Source organism: Camelus bactrianus, chromosome 29, assembly GCF_048773025.1.
Source record: "Camelus bactrianus isolate YW-2024 breed Bactrian camel chromosome 29, ASM4877302v1, whole genome shotgun sequence".
In the NCBI taxonomy this organism is placed as follows: domain Eukaryota; kingdom Metazoa; phylum Chordata; class Mammalia; order Artiodactyla; family Camelidae; genus Camelus; species Camelus bactrianus.
In genome coordinates, this window is record NC_133567.1 from 10,277,689 (window position 1) to 10,292,195 (window position 14,507).

The window sequence follows — 14,507 nt, forward strand, 5'->3', positions numbered from 1 at the left end:
TTTCTGTAGATAATAAAGAAACTAAATAGAGAAACCATGCTAGGTTATGTCCCTGTTGCTTACCCTGAAATACAACTGTCTTTTTTCTAGTGGGCAAACAAATGAAACCTGGTTTTCTATGTGTCTGTCGTTTGATGAGATGATGTGTTGACAGAATTCTTTTTAAAAAATTTCTTAGGAAATTTACTTATCCTAGATACTGTGCCTGATTGGCTGATTTTACATTTCTAAGATGTCACTGTCCAGTTTTCAAGCCTCTGTACTGACTGCATGACACCTTCAGGAGATAGGTCCCACCCAACCTGTTGAGTTTGTAGGCAATGAAGACTTATTACAAAAAAAGGACCCCTGGTTTCAAAGTGGATTGGAATTATTTATACAAACAAAACCTCAGAGGGGGATCTTAGAGATAGAATTATATCTTATGCTCTGTCTCCATAGGAAACCAGGCTAAAATACTATTTATAGTTCCTAGAATCTTGCAGTTCTGAGTATCCCAATTGCACTGAAATTGAAAGAGGTCTGGTAACTAAATGAGAGTTGGGTTTGATCAATCAGATCAATTTGGAGTTTTAGAAAAGAGGTTTTGTGGGCCCATATGTAATGTCCAAAAATTAATGCTGGTCAATAGTTTGCCCTTTCTCCCACATCTGATATTTTATAAGCAACCTTGATTTTCAGCTTCTGCTGCCTGCCTACCCAGGCTACCATTTACTGCAAGACAAGCCCAGCAAAGAGGAGGGGGCATGTGCAGATGCCAAGACAGTGGGGCGCTGTCTGCGTTCCTGCCCTTAGTGCTTGTGGAGGGTGGGGTGAACTGAGACACACACTAAATCAGGCACTGCACAGGGAGCTATCAGTTTTCAAACCCAAAGGGAACTAAAATCGACTGCTTTTTTTTTTTTCCTTCTTCTTCTTCTTCTTTTTTTTTTTTTTTTTTAACTTTTGGATTTATCTGTCCTGTTAAGGGGGAGGTTGTGCCCACTGGCTCTCAGCAGACCACAGAGTCTGAAACTCCAGTCCCTGCAGCAACGGACACTGCGGATCCCTTGCTTTACCCTAGCTGGTATAAAGGCCAAACCCGGAAAGCCACCAGCAACCCATCTTCCACCCCAGGGAGCGAAGGTCTGGGGCACGTAGGGCCTGCAGGTTCTGAGGACTCGAATGTGCAGAAGGCAGAAGTGGCAGAAGCCGCAGCCAGTGAGAGGGCAGCAGTGAGTGGTAAGGAAACTAGTTCACCTGCAGCTACTTCTCAGGTTAGTGTTGATGCTCTGGTGTCTGAATGCTTCCCTGTGCTGCCCAGGGTCCCGCTGGAATGACCCCGAGAAGGAAGGGCTTCCCAAGGGGCAGACAGAACCTGGGGCCTTGGGATAAATAGAAATAACTCATCTCCCAATGTTGGCTTGTTTTTTAAGCCGTGCATAAAACAAAAGAAACACAAATTTGACTTCACTCTGCCCTGTGTGGCGTGGCGACCTCACACCTGGCTTCCCAGGGCAGGGCTGCAAGCTGGCCCTTCGCATGCAGTTGAAGCTTTGTCTGCAGTGACTGGCTGGTGGCCCTGGTTCCCCTCTGCAAAGGCCACTTGCCCTTGCTTGGTCTTTTCTGTGTCCCCCTTGGGCTTCCAAAGACTAATCACCTGCTTTTGCCAACATCCCCTAAGGAACACATTTGAATGGAGTTCTATGTCCGCTCAGGACAATAACCTCTGATTTATGGATTCTGGGAGTGTGCCTGCGACGGCTGGACAAAGTCTTGATGTAATTAAACCAGTGCTTCCTAAGCATGTGCTCCTGGGAGCAGAAAAGCGCAGGTTTTCCTCCACTGCATTTTTTTTAAAGGGTCATTTAATACCTGTGCTTTTCTTTTTTCTTTTTATAATGCAAGTTTGGAGTCCGCGTCTTCTTCCTAACACTGGGTTAGATGTTTGCATGGCTCAAAGACTCCATAGAAGAAATCTTCTATAATTTCTTCACAAGGAAGAATGTTCATGGCTGTCCATACCCATGAGTATTCTTAAATGACGTATGGGTGTTTGTGTTGCCCAGACGTGGGGCTGTCAAAGAAATAGTCTTGAGTTCTGTGCTCCTGGGTCATCAGGTGATTATGAGCCACGAACAGCATTATTTCAAAAATCATAAAATCACTTACTATCTTGACTGTATCTGCTCAAGTGAACCTAAATTTCCATGAGGTAATACATGGAAATGATTTTTGGAAAATTTAAAGATGAACATGTTTTGGGCCATATATTTATTTTCACAGATGAAAAAGGACAAAAAAAGTGTTTGGTGTGAGGAAAACTTTAGAGGTTGTTTTTAGGTTAAAAAAACAGAGTAGAAAGTTTTCTAGGAAATTGAGAGGCACTATTTCTAGAAAGTTCATGGGATTCCTTATATATTTAGTGGAAGGTGAGTCAGGGGAGCTGTTTTCTGAAAACAGTAGTGCAGTACCTCATAAGACAAGCTTCAAACGAAAATGAAAAATCCACCCAAATGATGTTGAAAAATATGATTTGTGATAATATCAGTGAAGCTTTCTTCTTGTTTTCTCGCAGGAGTTAGCAATCTGCCTAGCACTCGTGGCTTTTCTTATCCTTCACTACATCTGGCGTCAGATTCAGTGCTTGGTTTTTGCTCTAATGGGTAGGACATATTTTCTTTACCCTTGACTAACATCTCATGCAGCTCTTCCATCATGTTCCTCTTCTGCAGGCCCAGAGGTGAATTTCTCCCCAACTCTGAGGCTCAGCCATCTTAAAAGCACCAAGTTCCTAGACAATACTTATGGCCTCCAGGCACCTTCCCAAGGAGAAATGCTCCATCATCTGATCCTGCATGGAGGGGAACCCTGACTCAGAGCAGAGACTCAGTGGGCAATTATTCAGTAATCAAGTGGGAGTGGACCCTCCCTTCTAGCCACTAAGGGAGGCCAGTTTCAAAAGGTGTCCCTAATGCGGTGAGGAGTCACTGCTCTTAAAGCGGAGGCAGGACCAGCAAAGGACTCTTTCAGCAATAGGCAGGGTTCCCATCGATTCAGTAGCAGCACTGCACCTGCTTCAGCAGGGAGGGGCCCAGGAGGGAGCCAGGTGACCCCTGTGGAGGACACGTAGGCAGTTCCTGCACTGGCGGGCAGCTGGGCTGGTGACTTCTAGTTTCCTTTGAATCCTCAGACCCTACAGCATCTCTCCTGGGAGAGGGGAGCCCGGAGAGAAAGGTGCCCTGTGTGCGGCAACCTCAGGGGCGCTTCAGCCAGGTGAGACCTGAATGAGGAGAGAGCCGGAAAACCAACGCTCATCTCCTGGCCATAAAGACTCAGACCCAAAGTCAAGCCACAAAGCCAGCAAGCCTTTTCTTGATGACTGTTAGGAGATTTGCTTAGGGACTGACATCTTACTCCTTTAATAGCCTTTTGAGTATTATCAGTTTAATGAATCATACTTAAAGATTCAAACCCCATGGACTTTGGAATAAGTGTCCCTGCTGGACCTGAGACCCAGCTCCCTGTGCCTGGAGCTCGGAATCACCCAGGGTGACGGGCGCTGAAAGGGTTCGGCTATTTCTGGATCACTGACTTTTCCCTGGGTTGACATTGACTCTTCTGGAAGCTCCCATCAGAACTCCTTTCTGCCTCATTAGCTGTCAGCTTAGCAATGGCAGGAGGCTCTCCATGGGCTGCTGTCATGTCTGTAACTGTGTGTGAGTAGGACCTGCCCCAGTGTCTAATAGGCAGCCGGAAACCTGTGTACCCTAGAATGTTCTGAGTGTCCTTAGAGTCCACTCAGGTCCATGACCCCTCCTCTTGTCATTATCTGTGGTGAAAAGCAGTGGAGGAATTACTGGCCATGGACTCAGTGGGGCAAATGGGGAGAGAGAAAACTCCATGCTTTATCAGAATATCCTGAATAACTGTGGATCTGAATAATTGTCTGAAGAGTTCAGTTTATCTTCTGAGAGTTCGGGTTTGGGGCTTTGTTGCCATATATCCTTGTAATGCTCCTCTGAGGCTGCAGCGGGGAGAGTCGTGCTTCTTGTCTGCCGTCCACCGAGCCCACGTTTTGGATGTGAATGCTCACATGCCCGTCTGGGGAGGGGGAAGCAAGTGGGGTGGGGTGGCGAGGGCGAACTGACATTCAGTATTGCAAAGAACCTTGCTCGTGTAGTTCTTGGGGTTTGAGAAAAGGCCTTTCATATAGAGAAGGAAACCTGGTCTCAAGATGGAGACCACTCTGATGCCTGCCTGGAAGGGCAGATGGACAGATCCATGGAGACCTCACCCAGTATCAGATTCCCTGCCTCCAGGAGAGTTTTGTGGGCCTGACTCACCTTTACTACCTGAGAAGCCAACTCACTAGATTAATATTTGTCCAAAGCACAGTTAGCTTGTTAGAACTTCACACTTCATGATTAGTCTTGCCCCGAACATTTAGGGTGTGATACAAAAGTTCTCCCTGATTCACTGGTGGTCTCACCTCTCTCTACCGTATGGTCCCACGTCAGGACATGAGGTTCCCTTAGAATTTCAGAAGCATCTCGGGCTCACGTGGGAATCCATAAACTCAACGTCAGCCCTGTCAGCGGAACTGCAAGCCTTTCAAGAGGGCAAATATTTCGGGGAGCTTTCCTCATGGCCATTCACACAGTGAAACCTGCCTGTGAATTCTGATGCCATATAATCTCTCCTATATCACGTACCTTCTCTCTTCACCTAATTACACAGGCAGAGTTAGAAACTGGCCGTGGCAAAAAACCAGATGTCAGCTCTCTGCACTAGTGGGGAACTGGGATTCTGCTTTTTGTTAGATCAGAGGCACATTGTTGCCTTCCCCACCTTCGTTCTCAAAGGGAAACTAATTTCTCAACAAGGTTTAAATTTTGCCCTACATTGCCCTGTGCAAACCCCCTGCACCTGAACTGGTCTTTAGCTGCAAAACCCCCCTAAGTTCCCCCTCCTCTAGACTATGCCTGCTGTACGCTCAAAAAAGGAGAGTTTGGTGGAAATAACATTTGATTTATTTCATGTGTTAATTTTAAAATTTATTTTTTTAAAAAATTACACCACTCTCTAGTCAACCTCAGAAAACAGGGTGATAATGAGATGGGGAAGACATTCTGAGACAGGTTGGCTGCCCTTGGAAAGCCATCTCTGTGAGCCTCCTCTCCTGGGTGATCTCCTGGTCCAATCTGCTTCTGTCTGCTGCCTTCTCTGCCTACACTGCTTACCTGCAAATTACACTCGAGTGTTAACACAGGGAATACCCCCACCCGCCATCCCCATGGACAACTGGGTATTTTATTGGGAGTACGTGTGGCAATTAGATTTTTTTTCCAGAAGTGAGATTGGCAACAATGAAAGCCCCTCCCTCTTCCTCTTCCTTCCTTTCTAGTCAAGCTTAGTGGACTTGGGTGGAAGAATTTATCCAAACCATTTGATGAGAGCTGTTCAAGGAACAGAGATTTCCAGAGAAATGTCTCTCTATTGGGTAGATTAACTTGGCAGCTGGCCAACACCTAAGCTAGACCATGGCAGCTGCTTCAAGGTCAGAGGACCCCAGCCCTACCTGTACCTGCCCCCAATACACACATGCACACGCACACGCACATACACACACACACCCTGCAGAGAGCCAATTGCTTTGGAGACAAGGTTGTCAACATTAAAATCTCTGCCATTTCTGCCTCCATAGAGAACCACAGTTCATATGTTTCACCAGAGCACTAAGTAGTAGTTGTAAGAGACCCTCAAAGCTCTTACCATTATCATAGCTCTTTGTAGCTGCAAGAATAGAATATTCACTTTTCACATTCCATTCTTCAAGCCTAAAAATGGACAAACAAGTTGGGGAGAAACTCTGTAAGGCCTGGGGCACAGAAAAGAACACTGACATTAGGAGAAAGGACTCAGGTTCCTGTCCTCCTGCTGCTTCTGCATCTGACCCTGGGCATTTAATTCTTTGAGCCTCAGGTCATCTATCCAGGTTCATCTATTTATACAACATTAGAGAGTGAAAAATCGAGCACGAAGATTTTTATCAGTTGTTCCAGGATGTTTTCATTGGGAGGGTTATGGACACAAATCTGGGCAACAATAATAACAATAGATTCTCGGTGAAATAGATAATCCATTGATTTCTCAAAATGTGTTTCTTCCTTGAAGCTCCTACATGAATTCTTATTTCCCAAACTACTTCCAAGTCTCCTCCTACAGACCCATTCAGCTAAATATTTACACAGCTGTTATTACCCCTTTAGATGTCATAAACCACGGAAAATCCCTGTCTGAAGTCCACCTAACAGTACTTAGAGACTTTATTGCCCAGCAGAGCAGAGATTTAGCATGAACACAGTACAGGTAGTCACAGAATATTAGATGAATGAAGAGATGAAAGGTATGCTGAGTTTCAAATTTCACCTATTTTAATTGTAAGGTTCAAAAAGTTTTGACAAATATGTAGCACTGTATAGCCACTACCCCAGTTAAACTTGAGTATTTCCATCACTCACAGAGCTTCCTCATGTGCCTTTGCAGGGAACCTCCTTCCCGCATCCCAGCTGCTGTTTCTTGTCATTATCGTCTTGCCAGTTCTAGAAAGTCTTAAAATGAAAACACGCAACATGGACTTTTCTGTGACTGGCTTTTTTCTCTTCGCGTAACGCTCTTAGGACAAAATACATCTATTTGGTCGCATGTATCAGGAGCGCAATTCTTTTTATTCCCCACGTAGTATTTCATTGTGTGGAGATTTTTCAGATCTCTTTCTGTTTGACTCCTGGCTTGATTCTGTTGTGGAGAGAGAATATTCTTTACATGATTCCAATCCTTTTCCATGTATTAACATTTGTTAATACGGCCCCAAATACGAGCTACCTTGGTAACTGTTCCATGTGCAACTGGAAAGCTTGTATTTTCTGTTGATGGGTGGCGTGCTCTAGGATGCCCACCAGGTCAGAGGGTGCGGTTCAAGCACACTCCATCCTCACTGATTTCCTGTTTCCTTGTTCTACCAGTTGCTGAGAGAGGAGTTTTGAGATCTCCGATGGTAATTGTGGATTTGTCTGTGTGTCCTTGTAGTTCTATCAGTTTTGTCTCATGTATTTTGAAACTCTTAGGTGCACTCATATTTAGCACTGTTGCACTTTCTTGAAGAATTTATCCCAAGATAAGCATTAAAGATAACTTTTTTGTGTGTATCCCCCTGCTTAAATGGATATAGGAAGGGTCCTCATTCACATACACTATTTTTTAAGGTAGGATAGATAAGTTAGAGGGCAGACAGGAAGAGCCTGGAGGAGGAAGATGCTGACAGTCCTTACGGCCTTCCAGGTGGCTGGCCACCACTGAGAAGACCTCACGGCCTAAATCCAGCAAACCTGTCTCCCCTTCCTCCCACAACCACGCTCAGGGCCAAGCACAGCAGGGGCCGGGATGGCTGCCCTGCCTGATGCTTTTAAGTAGCGGCTGAACTTTACAGTCTGATGGTTAGTTTTCACCCATCTGTGGGGCCGTATTTTTAGTTTAGATGTAAATTGCTTTATGAGCTGATATCTCTGTACATTTTAATGACATGCCTAGGTCCTGTTCACTCCTTGTCCTGTCTACACCAGTTTCCACAGAACTGCAGAGGCCACCCAGTCATGGGCCAGGGACTTCCAGCACCGGGTTTGTCCTCTTGGCTGAGAAGGTCCAAGGTTTCCAACTCAAGTATTGACAAGAAGGTGCAGATGGTCCCTCCTCCTGTCCTGAGTGTTCCCAGATCCTCCCTACTGAATATACCATAAGCTCAGAGACACAATGTCAGGTACAAGGTGGGTTACCCACACCTTTGAGCTCTTTACTCTAAAATAGCAGAAGGGGTGAGTGGAAGTCAAGTCCAGCGTGAAAAGTGTCTCCAAGCAAAATCAGCCTGTGGCCATCTTAGTCCCCAACCCAGGCTCTATAAATGTTGTCCTGTGAGGTTATAAAGGTGCTCCCAGGGGAAAATAAACATTTCTTAGAAGAAAGAAGGAAGGAAAGAAGATAAAGAAGGTATCTAGGAAGGAAAGGAGGAGGAAGAGAAAGAAGGTCGGAAGGAAGGGAGGGAGGAAAGAAAGGTACATGGCGCTGGCCAAGACTCTTTTCTTTTCATGAAGCCCAGGGTTTATTTCCTAGACTCTCAGAAACTAATATATGTGTCCCCAGACCCGAGACCTTATCAAATTTCTCAGCCCTGGGTCCCCACAAAGTGTCACACTCAAAAAGATAAAATAATTTTCATGCAAATGACCTTTGAGACCAAATCATTCACTCTGATTTCCAGGGCAAATAGCAACTCCAGCTGCCACCAGGGACCAAGAGGTGAGAGGTGCCTGAGACTATAGGCCTGGAAAACTTCTTTTCTGAGCGAGATTAATTTCACAAGGTATCACAGAACGTTTAAAAAAAAAAAAAAAAAGCAAGAAACCAAGAATATGATTTCCCATGAGTGTGACTATAGGTCCTGTGTTCTTTGAAATGATCTATTTAATTTTCCAAAACAAACTGAAATGAATGAAAATTTAACTATGTTCTCTAAATTTAATTGAGGGATTCTGGGTGTCAAATTATTTTCAAACAGAAATCCCTACTGAGAGCAACTGCTTGTGTTTTACAAATTAGGAGATTCAAGCTTATGAATCGAATCGCTGATAAGCCAGGCTCCCTGACTGTGACGGAATTTCACTTGGTAAAAATAGAAAACTGATCAGCACTCAGGACTGGCTTGCATTTACTGCATAACGTTGTCCAGGACTTAATAGTCCTAGAAGTTACAAGAGGTTCTGATAATGAAATGCAGGCATTTTTACATGGAAAAAAATTTGGAAGAGAGTAAAGTTTTTTAAAAAGAAGTAAGTTTTTGATAAGACTATCATATTGTTAATGCTTTTTCAATTGTATCCAACAAATGCAATTTTCTCTTGCTGGGCTTTTTTTCCTGCTAGGAAAGTGACAACCTAATAGTTGTCAATTTGGGGGCTTTTCTAGAAAGGCCAGAAAAAAAAAAATCTATACTAAAACTGTAGGCTGTATTTCTCAGGATCAAATGGCTTCCTTAGTCACTTTAATAGGAAGCGACAATGGATGTATCCATTTTAAACAAGGAGATGTAGTGTGAATTGTGTGTGAGCAGTGTAATGACCCCATTTCTCCTGGCAACCTGTGCCTACAGCTCTACGATTCCATGAAAACAGTAACACAGGCCCGGGGAGATCTCTCTGGGGGAGCTGTTATGACACAGCTAGTTGAGTTTTGCTTCCTGTATTTTTAAGTTGTTTATTATTCTGATTTAACCTAAGATGCTTATTAGTGTTGTACATCCTGTGGTTTTATTTCCTGCCTTTATTTATGTATCTCAGTGATTTCCACAAAATGCCTTTTCCCCTCTACAACCAACAAAGCAAAGAATTAATTCACCATTGTGTTCATATATCTGGACACCCAGTGCCACGTGGCCATGGCTGTGACTAATGTGTGTATGTCGCTTTATCCTGTACAGAGTCTTTCATAAAGATTCTCATTTAAGCCTCACAACAGCCCTGGGCAGTAGGCCTTGTCAAACTTCCCCATTTTTTTAGTGGCAGATCATAGAGGATGAGTGACTTGCTCAAGATCTCAGAGCAGCTGGGAGAGTGGTGCCCAGTGACCCCTTGTCCTCCACCAAGGAGCATGTGCCTGCAGGATAGTGGAGGCCACGCCTGCATCTAGGAAAAGTGAGTGAATCCCCACTCTCCTTGGGTTGATGTGACTGAAGCAAAAACAGTGTGACCAAGGGCTCCCCTGCTTGGACTCGCCACTCATGAAGCATTGGCACAGAGAGGTTGTTTCTAGGCCTCCACTGCTTGCAGTGATGTGACTGTCCATTGCAAATGAGAGCACTCCTAGCTTTCAGCTGCACCCCATGCTGCTGACCAACCGGCCTCCCTCTCTCTGACTCCCGGTGGTGGAGTTGGCCCATCCCCTGAGTCTCATATGCTCAGCAGCACTGGCTGCCTTTTTCTCTTTGGGTTTGTGGTCACTATTAACAACCCTCAGTACTTTATCCTCAGAGTTACTTTGAGCCAGTTCCTCAACTGTCCCAGGTTTTCTCATCCATAAACTGGGTGTTACTATTACTATGCCATCGGCATCCCGTGGCTCTTGAGAAAAACCTGTTGGCCTGTTCACCTAACACAAAGTAAAGAAGTCCTGTCTGTGAGTAATTAATGACCTAATTAGCAGTATTTTGTAATTTAATTCTCCTCAGAAAGGCTGAGAACACACACACTCTGTACTGGACACACAGTGTTGGGTCCACACCTGAGAAGAAGGTTAGCTCTAAGTTTTTGCCAAAACTATGATACATTTTCATTTCTCCTTCCTGCTCCCCACCTGACCCCATCAAGTCCCAGACCAAACTGTTGTTTGAAACAGACCAAAGAGAATACACCATACATGTTCCTCCAAGTTAAGAAAAAGCAAGTGAGTTTAATTTCTTGTTTCATAAGCCTGGTTTCTGATCTTCCCTTAGCAAGAGGGAAGCAGATAATAGCAACGAAGCCTCTGAATCAACTCCCTTCATCCGTCCCTCCATCCCTCTGTGTGTGCAGCTGTATGCTCCCCCAAGGGGGAAAAATGCTCTTTAGTGAAAGTTCACCCTCCAGTGTTCATTGGGAGGGGGGACCTCTTCTATTCCCCCTCAAGCATTCGCAGAAAGCCTACTGGGTTTTCACAGCTCTGCTGCAGCCCTAACGGACCGGGGTGCTCTGCTCTGAGCAGAAATGACTGCATTCCTGTGAAAGAAATGCCTGTGATAAGCCTGCCCAGCCGACTTCCAGGGCTTAGACCCTTGGCTGTGAGTCCCAGACCACAGCCCAGTTACTTCTCAGGCATTGATGACTGGCCTAGGTTCTTGGCTGCACACTTTCTTTCAGTCTGGAGTCCACAATGCTTACGCTCTCCAAGGGCCTGGACTTCCGGAATGCTATGTCGGGGGCAGGCCAATGCTTGGGTTTAGTCTTTCCGAATAAACATTCTGAACATGGCCTCAGCATTCCAGCTCACACCTGTTTCCAGCATCTGGCTTTGACTCTCTGATGCAGCCTAGCAGGTGCAGGATAGATGCTGGCGGTTATCCACTCAGCAACCTCATGTCCAGCCTCACCCCTCCTGTCCACATTCCTTTAAGGCAAATGGATTTCACTGTAGATGGGCAGGGGTTCTTTGGCATTGACCTAGAAAGACTGGCATTTAACATGCAAGGGTAACCAGATCCTTCTGTCAGGTTGAATTTGGGATTGGCGTTTGTGGCAGCAGAGGAATGAGGGGCCCAAGTGTTGGGGCCTGGACCCAAATTTCCACACTGCCCCCAGCAGCCCCTTCCGTGCCTGGCATAGTAGCTGACGTGTCCACAGTAGTCATCCCTCAGGGTGAGGCATGGCCACGTCTAGGTCAAGTGCTACCTGGCAGGGGTGTGCATTAAGCCATCATCATCCATTCAGGTCTTAGTGACAACTCAGCTTCTCAGATCAATGTCTGTCACTTGGAGAAGCCTGAGGGACGGGAACGCAGGACAGGTACATTTTAATGATGGGCATCATGGGTGTTGTAGAGAATCATCACTTGGGGAAGGGCTGAGGCTGGCACCTTAAGGAGGCCCTGGGAGGAGGCAGCCCAAGGGCACTGGTTACTGGCAGAGCTCACGCTTTTATTTTAGGCCAGCAAAAAATAATTCCCCTCATAAACGTGGCTACCCCGACATATGCAGGGTTGAGTATCAGGGAAGCGTCTGCTGAGTTTTGTTCAGTCAGTGAATTAAGTGGGCCGAGCTGCATTGAGGTAAAGAGGCTACTGGTATCACCCCCAACACCAAAACAAGAGAATTTCCTCCCAAACTGCACCCAGGTAGAGCCCCGATGCTAAGCGCCCAGGGGCGCATCTGGCCTCAGTTAAACACTGAAGGCAGTTTCACGCTTTGTCAAGAATCTCACCACAAGAAGCACATTGGCTTTTTTTTTTTTTAATTCATCACATTAAGCACAAAAATCAAGCCAGACTCTGTTGAGAATTTTACTCTCTTTTCTTTGACACTTTCCTACTAAAAATGAACCTTTTATTAAGAGCAACAAGCTTGTGTGCCTTTATAGACCAAGAAGGTGACATTAAGGAAAAAGCAGGCCAGGTGAGGGGAAATGTTGATGGAAACATAAATACATGATATTCTTTGTTTTCCTCTTTCCTCTGAGCATAGCAACTGTCCAAGCACAGTGATAAATGGTCATGGAAACCAGCCTTGAAGTGGGGGAGGCCAAGGGGAGGGGTGGGCACTGTGGAAAGCAGCGGAGGGTGGGGGGCACATCCCAGCCCAGAGGGACAGCGCTGCTTGGCAGGTTCTGGGTTACTCAGTTTCTGCTTTGGCAAGAGGACGTGCAAATCCAGATTTTAATGTGAAATCTCCCAATTTAAAAAAATTTTTTAATTGTGGTAAAAAATACCTAACATAAAAATGACCATCTTAACTACTTGTAAATTCAGAAGCATTAAGTAAATTCCCACTGTTATGCCATCCATCTCTGGAACTTTTTCATCTTGCAGAACGGAAACTATACCCATCACCCACCAAACAACATCTTCCCATTGCCCCTCCCCCCAGCCCTTGGCAACGACCATTCTACTTTCTGTTTCTATGAATTTGACAGCTCTAGACACCTCATGTAAGTGGAATCATACTGTATTTGTCTTTTTGTGACTGGCTTATTTCGCTCAGCCTAGTGTCCTTAAGGTTCATCCATATTGTAGCCTGTGTCAAAATTTCCTTCCTGTTTAAGAGTGAGTAATATTCCATTACATGTGTACACTGCATTATAGTCATCCACTGATGGGCACATGCATTGCTTTCACCTCCTAGTCTTGTCAACAGTGCTGTTGTAAACATGGGTGTGCAAATATCCGTGTGAGTTCCTGCCTGCAATTTTTGTGGGTATACACTCCTAAAATAGAATTGCTGATCATATGGTAATTCTATGTTTAATTTTTTTAGGAACCACGATACTATTTTATAACATTTTACATTCCCACCAACAGTGCACAAGAGTTTCTGTTTCTCCACATCCTTGCTCCTGATTTTTTAATGTTTGCAACTAATTCAAGTCTTTTTCAAAATACCATGCAGCCACACAGTTCAGGCCAAGCAAACACTGGCTGTAACCTGGAGCTGTCCTGCACACAGAGACAGATGTCCACAAGCCATGGGCAGAATACATGCTCCTTAACCCCCAGCACCAAGAAATGGTTCTAGATGATGCAGCTTGCCAAAGATGATGCCTGCACATCACTCAGCTCTGGGTAGAAGCACCTCTCATCACCCTGCTCTTCTGTGCAGGGAAAAGATACCCTAGGGCCAAAATCTGACATTAAGTTTTCCCTTTCAAAGGACATTTGATAGTAACAGGAAAGAAATCAAAGGAAAATAAAAGATTGTGTGTTTCTGAGTGAGTTTGGCTCATGAATACCCAGCATTCCTGGTCAAGTTCATCTTTTCTTTAAGTAAAGGTCTATTTCTCCCTTCTGCTGGTCTTCTGTGGATCTTAACTGAACTGGATCTCACCACTGATATGGAAAATTCTGCCTCCATGTTCCATTTCCTGTTTCTATTTTATGTCTAAAACTCATATTTCTCAAATTATCTGAAGCCCCGTGCCGCTAGAGCAGTATTAAATGATGGTTGTAAGTTAGTTCATTTGTTTTGTCACCTGAGGAAAATCTGTAAAATTTAGAAATAATCTGGGACTAACAGTCCTCTCTTCACCTTTTCCTACACCTCAGACTAAACTGGAATGCAGGACAAGCTCATAAGCAGGTAGAGGAGATCAGTACTTCTCATTCTCTGCCCTGTATTCAGCTTCGTCGGACATTATTATTCCCAAGGAACAGGACTTCGTGTGATGAAGGCGAGCCAACATTTGGAAAACTATTCAAAGGAAAACATATATACAGTTCCACTTGAGGGAGGCTGTAGGGAAAACGTCCGCTTATGATTTAATGGGCTGTGCATATAGAAAGGTTTCTAAAGCTTTACCTCATTCTTCCTTTATGAGACAGCCATATATAAAGTTGGGTTACTTGGAGACACCCTGGAATGGGTGATGGATAACCATGGTTATAACATGCCAGAGGAACTAAGACATACAAATGGTGTCCGGTTCTGGAAAGATAAGCATCACAAATACAATCGTCTTTCTTTACTGGGGGTTGTGGCTCTTGTATACAGTTCCTCCTTGTAGAAATAGGCCCCAGTGATTCTGCCTGGCAGAAGCACCTCTTCACTGATATGAGATGGAAGGAAGGAAGGAAGGAAGGAAGGAAGGAAGGAAGGAAGGAAGGAAAGAAATGGACATTTATGAAGCACTTAATAAAAGCGAGACATGTGCAAAGTGCTTTCGGTGTATTACTTTATTCACTCAGTCCTTACAACGACCTTGTGAGATAGGGTTTCATCTCTGTTTCACAAAAGAGAA

The 14,507-nt window shown here is 44.8% G+C and overlaps 1 protein-coding gene across 8 annotated transcripts in view; it reads left to right on the forward strand.

Moving 5' to 3' along the window:
• Positions 1-14,507, forward strand: part of TRIM55 (tripartite motif containing 55) — a 38,294-nt gene that overhangs the window by 20,620 nt on the left and 3,167 nt on the right. For 2 of the 8 annotated variants that reach the window (XM_074355019.1, XM_074355018.1), the window contains 2 exons: positions 969-1,221; positions 2,558-2,645. The exons of 1 other annotated variant lie outside the window; for it this stretch is intronic. In XM_074355019.1, coding sequence (XP_074211120.1) covers positions 969-1,221; positions 2,558-2,645 — 341 coding nt within the window. Of the gene's footprint in view, positions 1-968; positions 1,257-2,557; positions 2,646-2,714; positions 9,726-14,507 lie in introns of all 8 variants that reach the window. 5 more of the 8 variants (XR_012503194.1, XR_012503195.1, XM_010970651.3 and 2 more) reach the window with 5 other exon arrangements.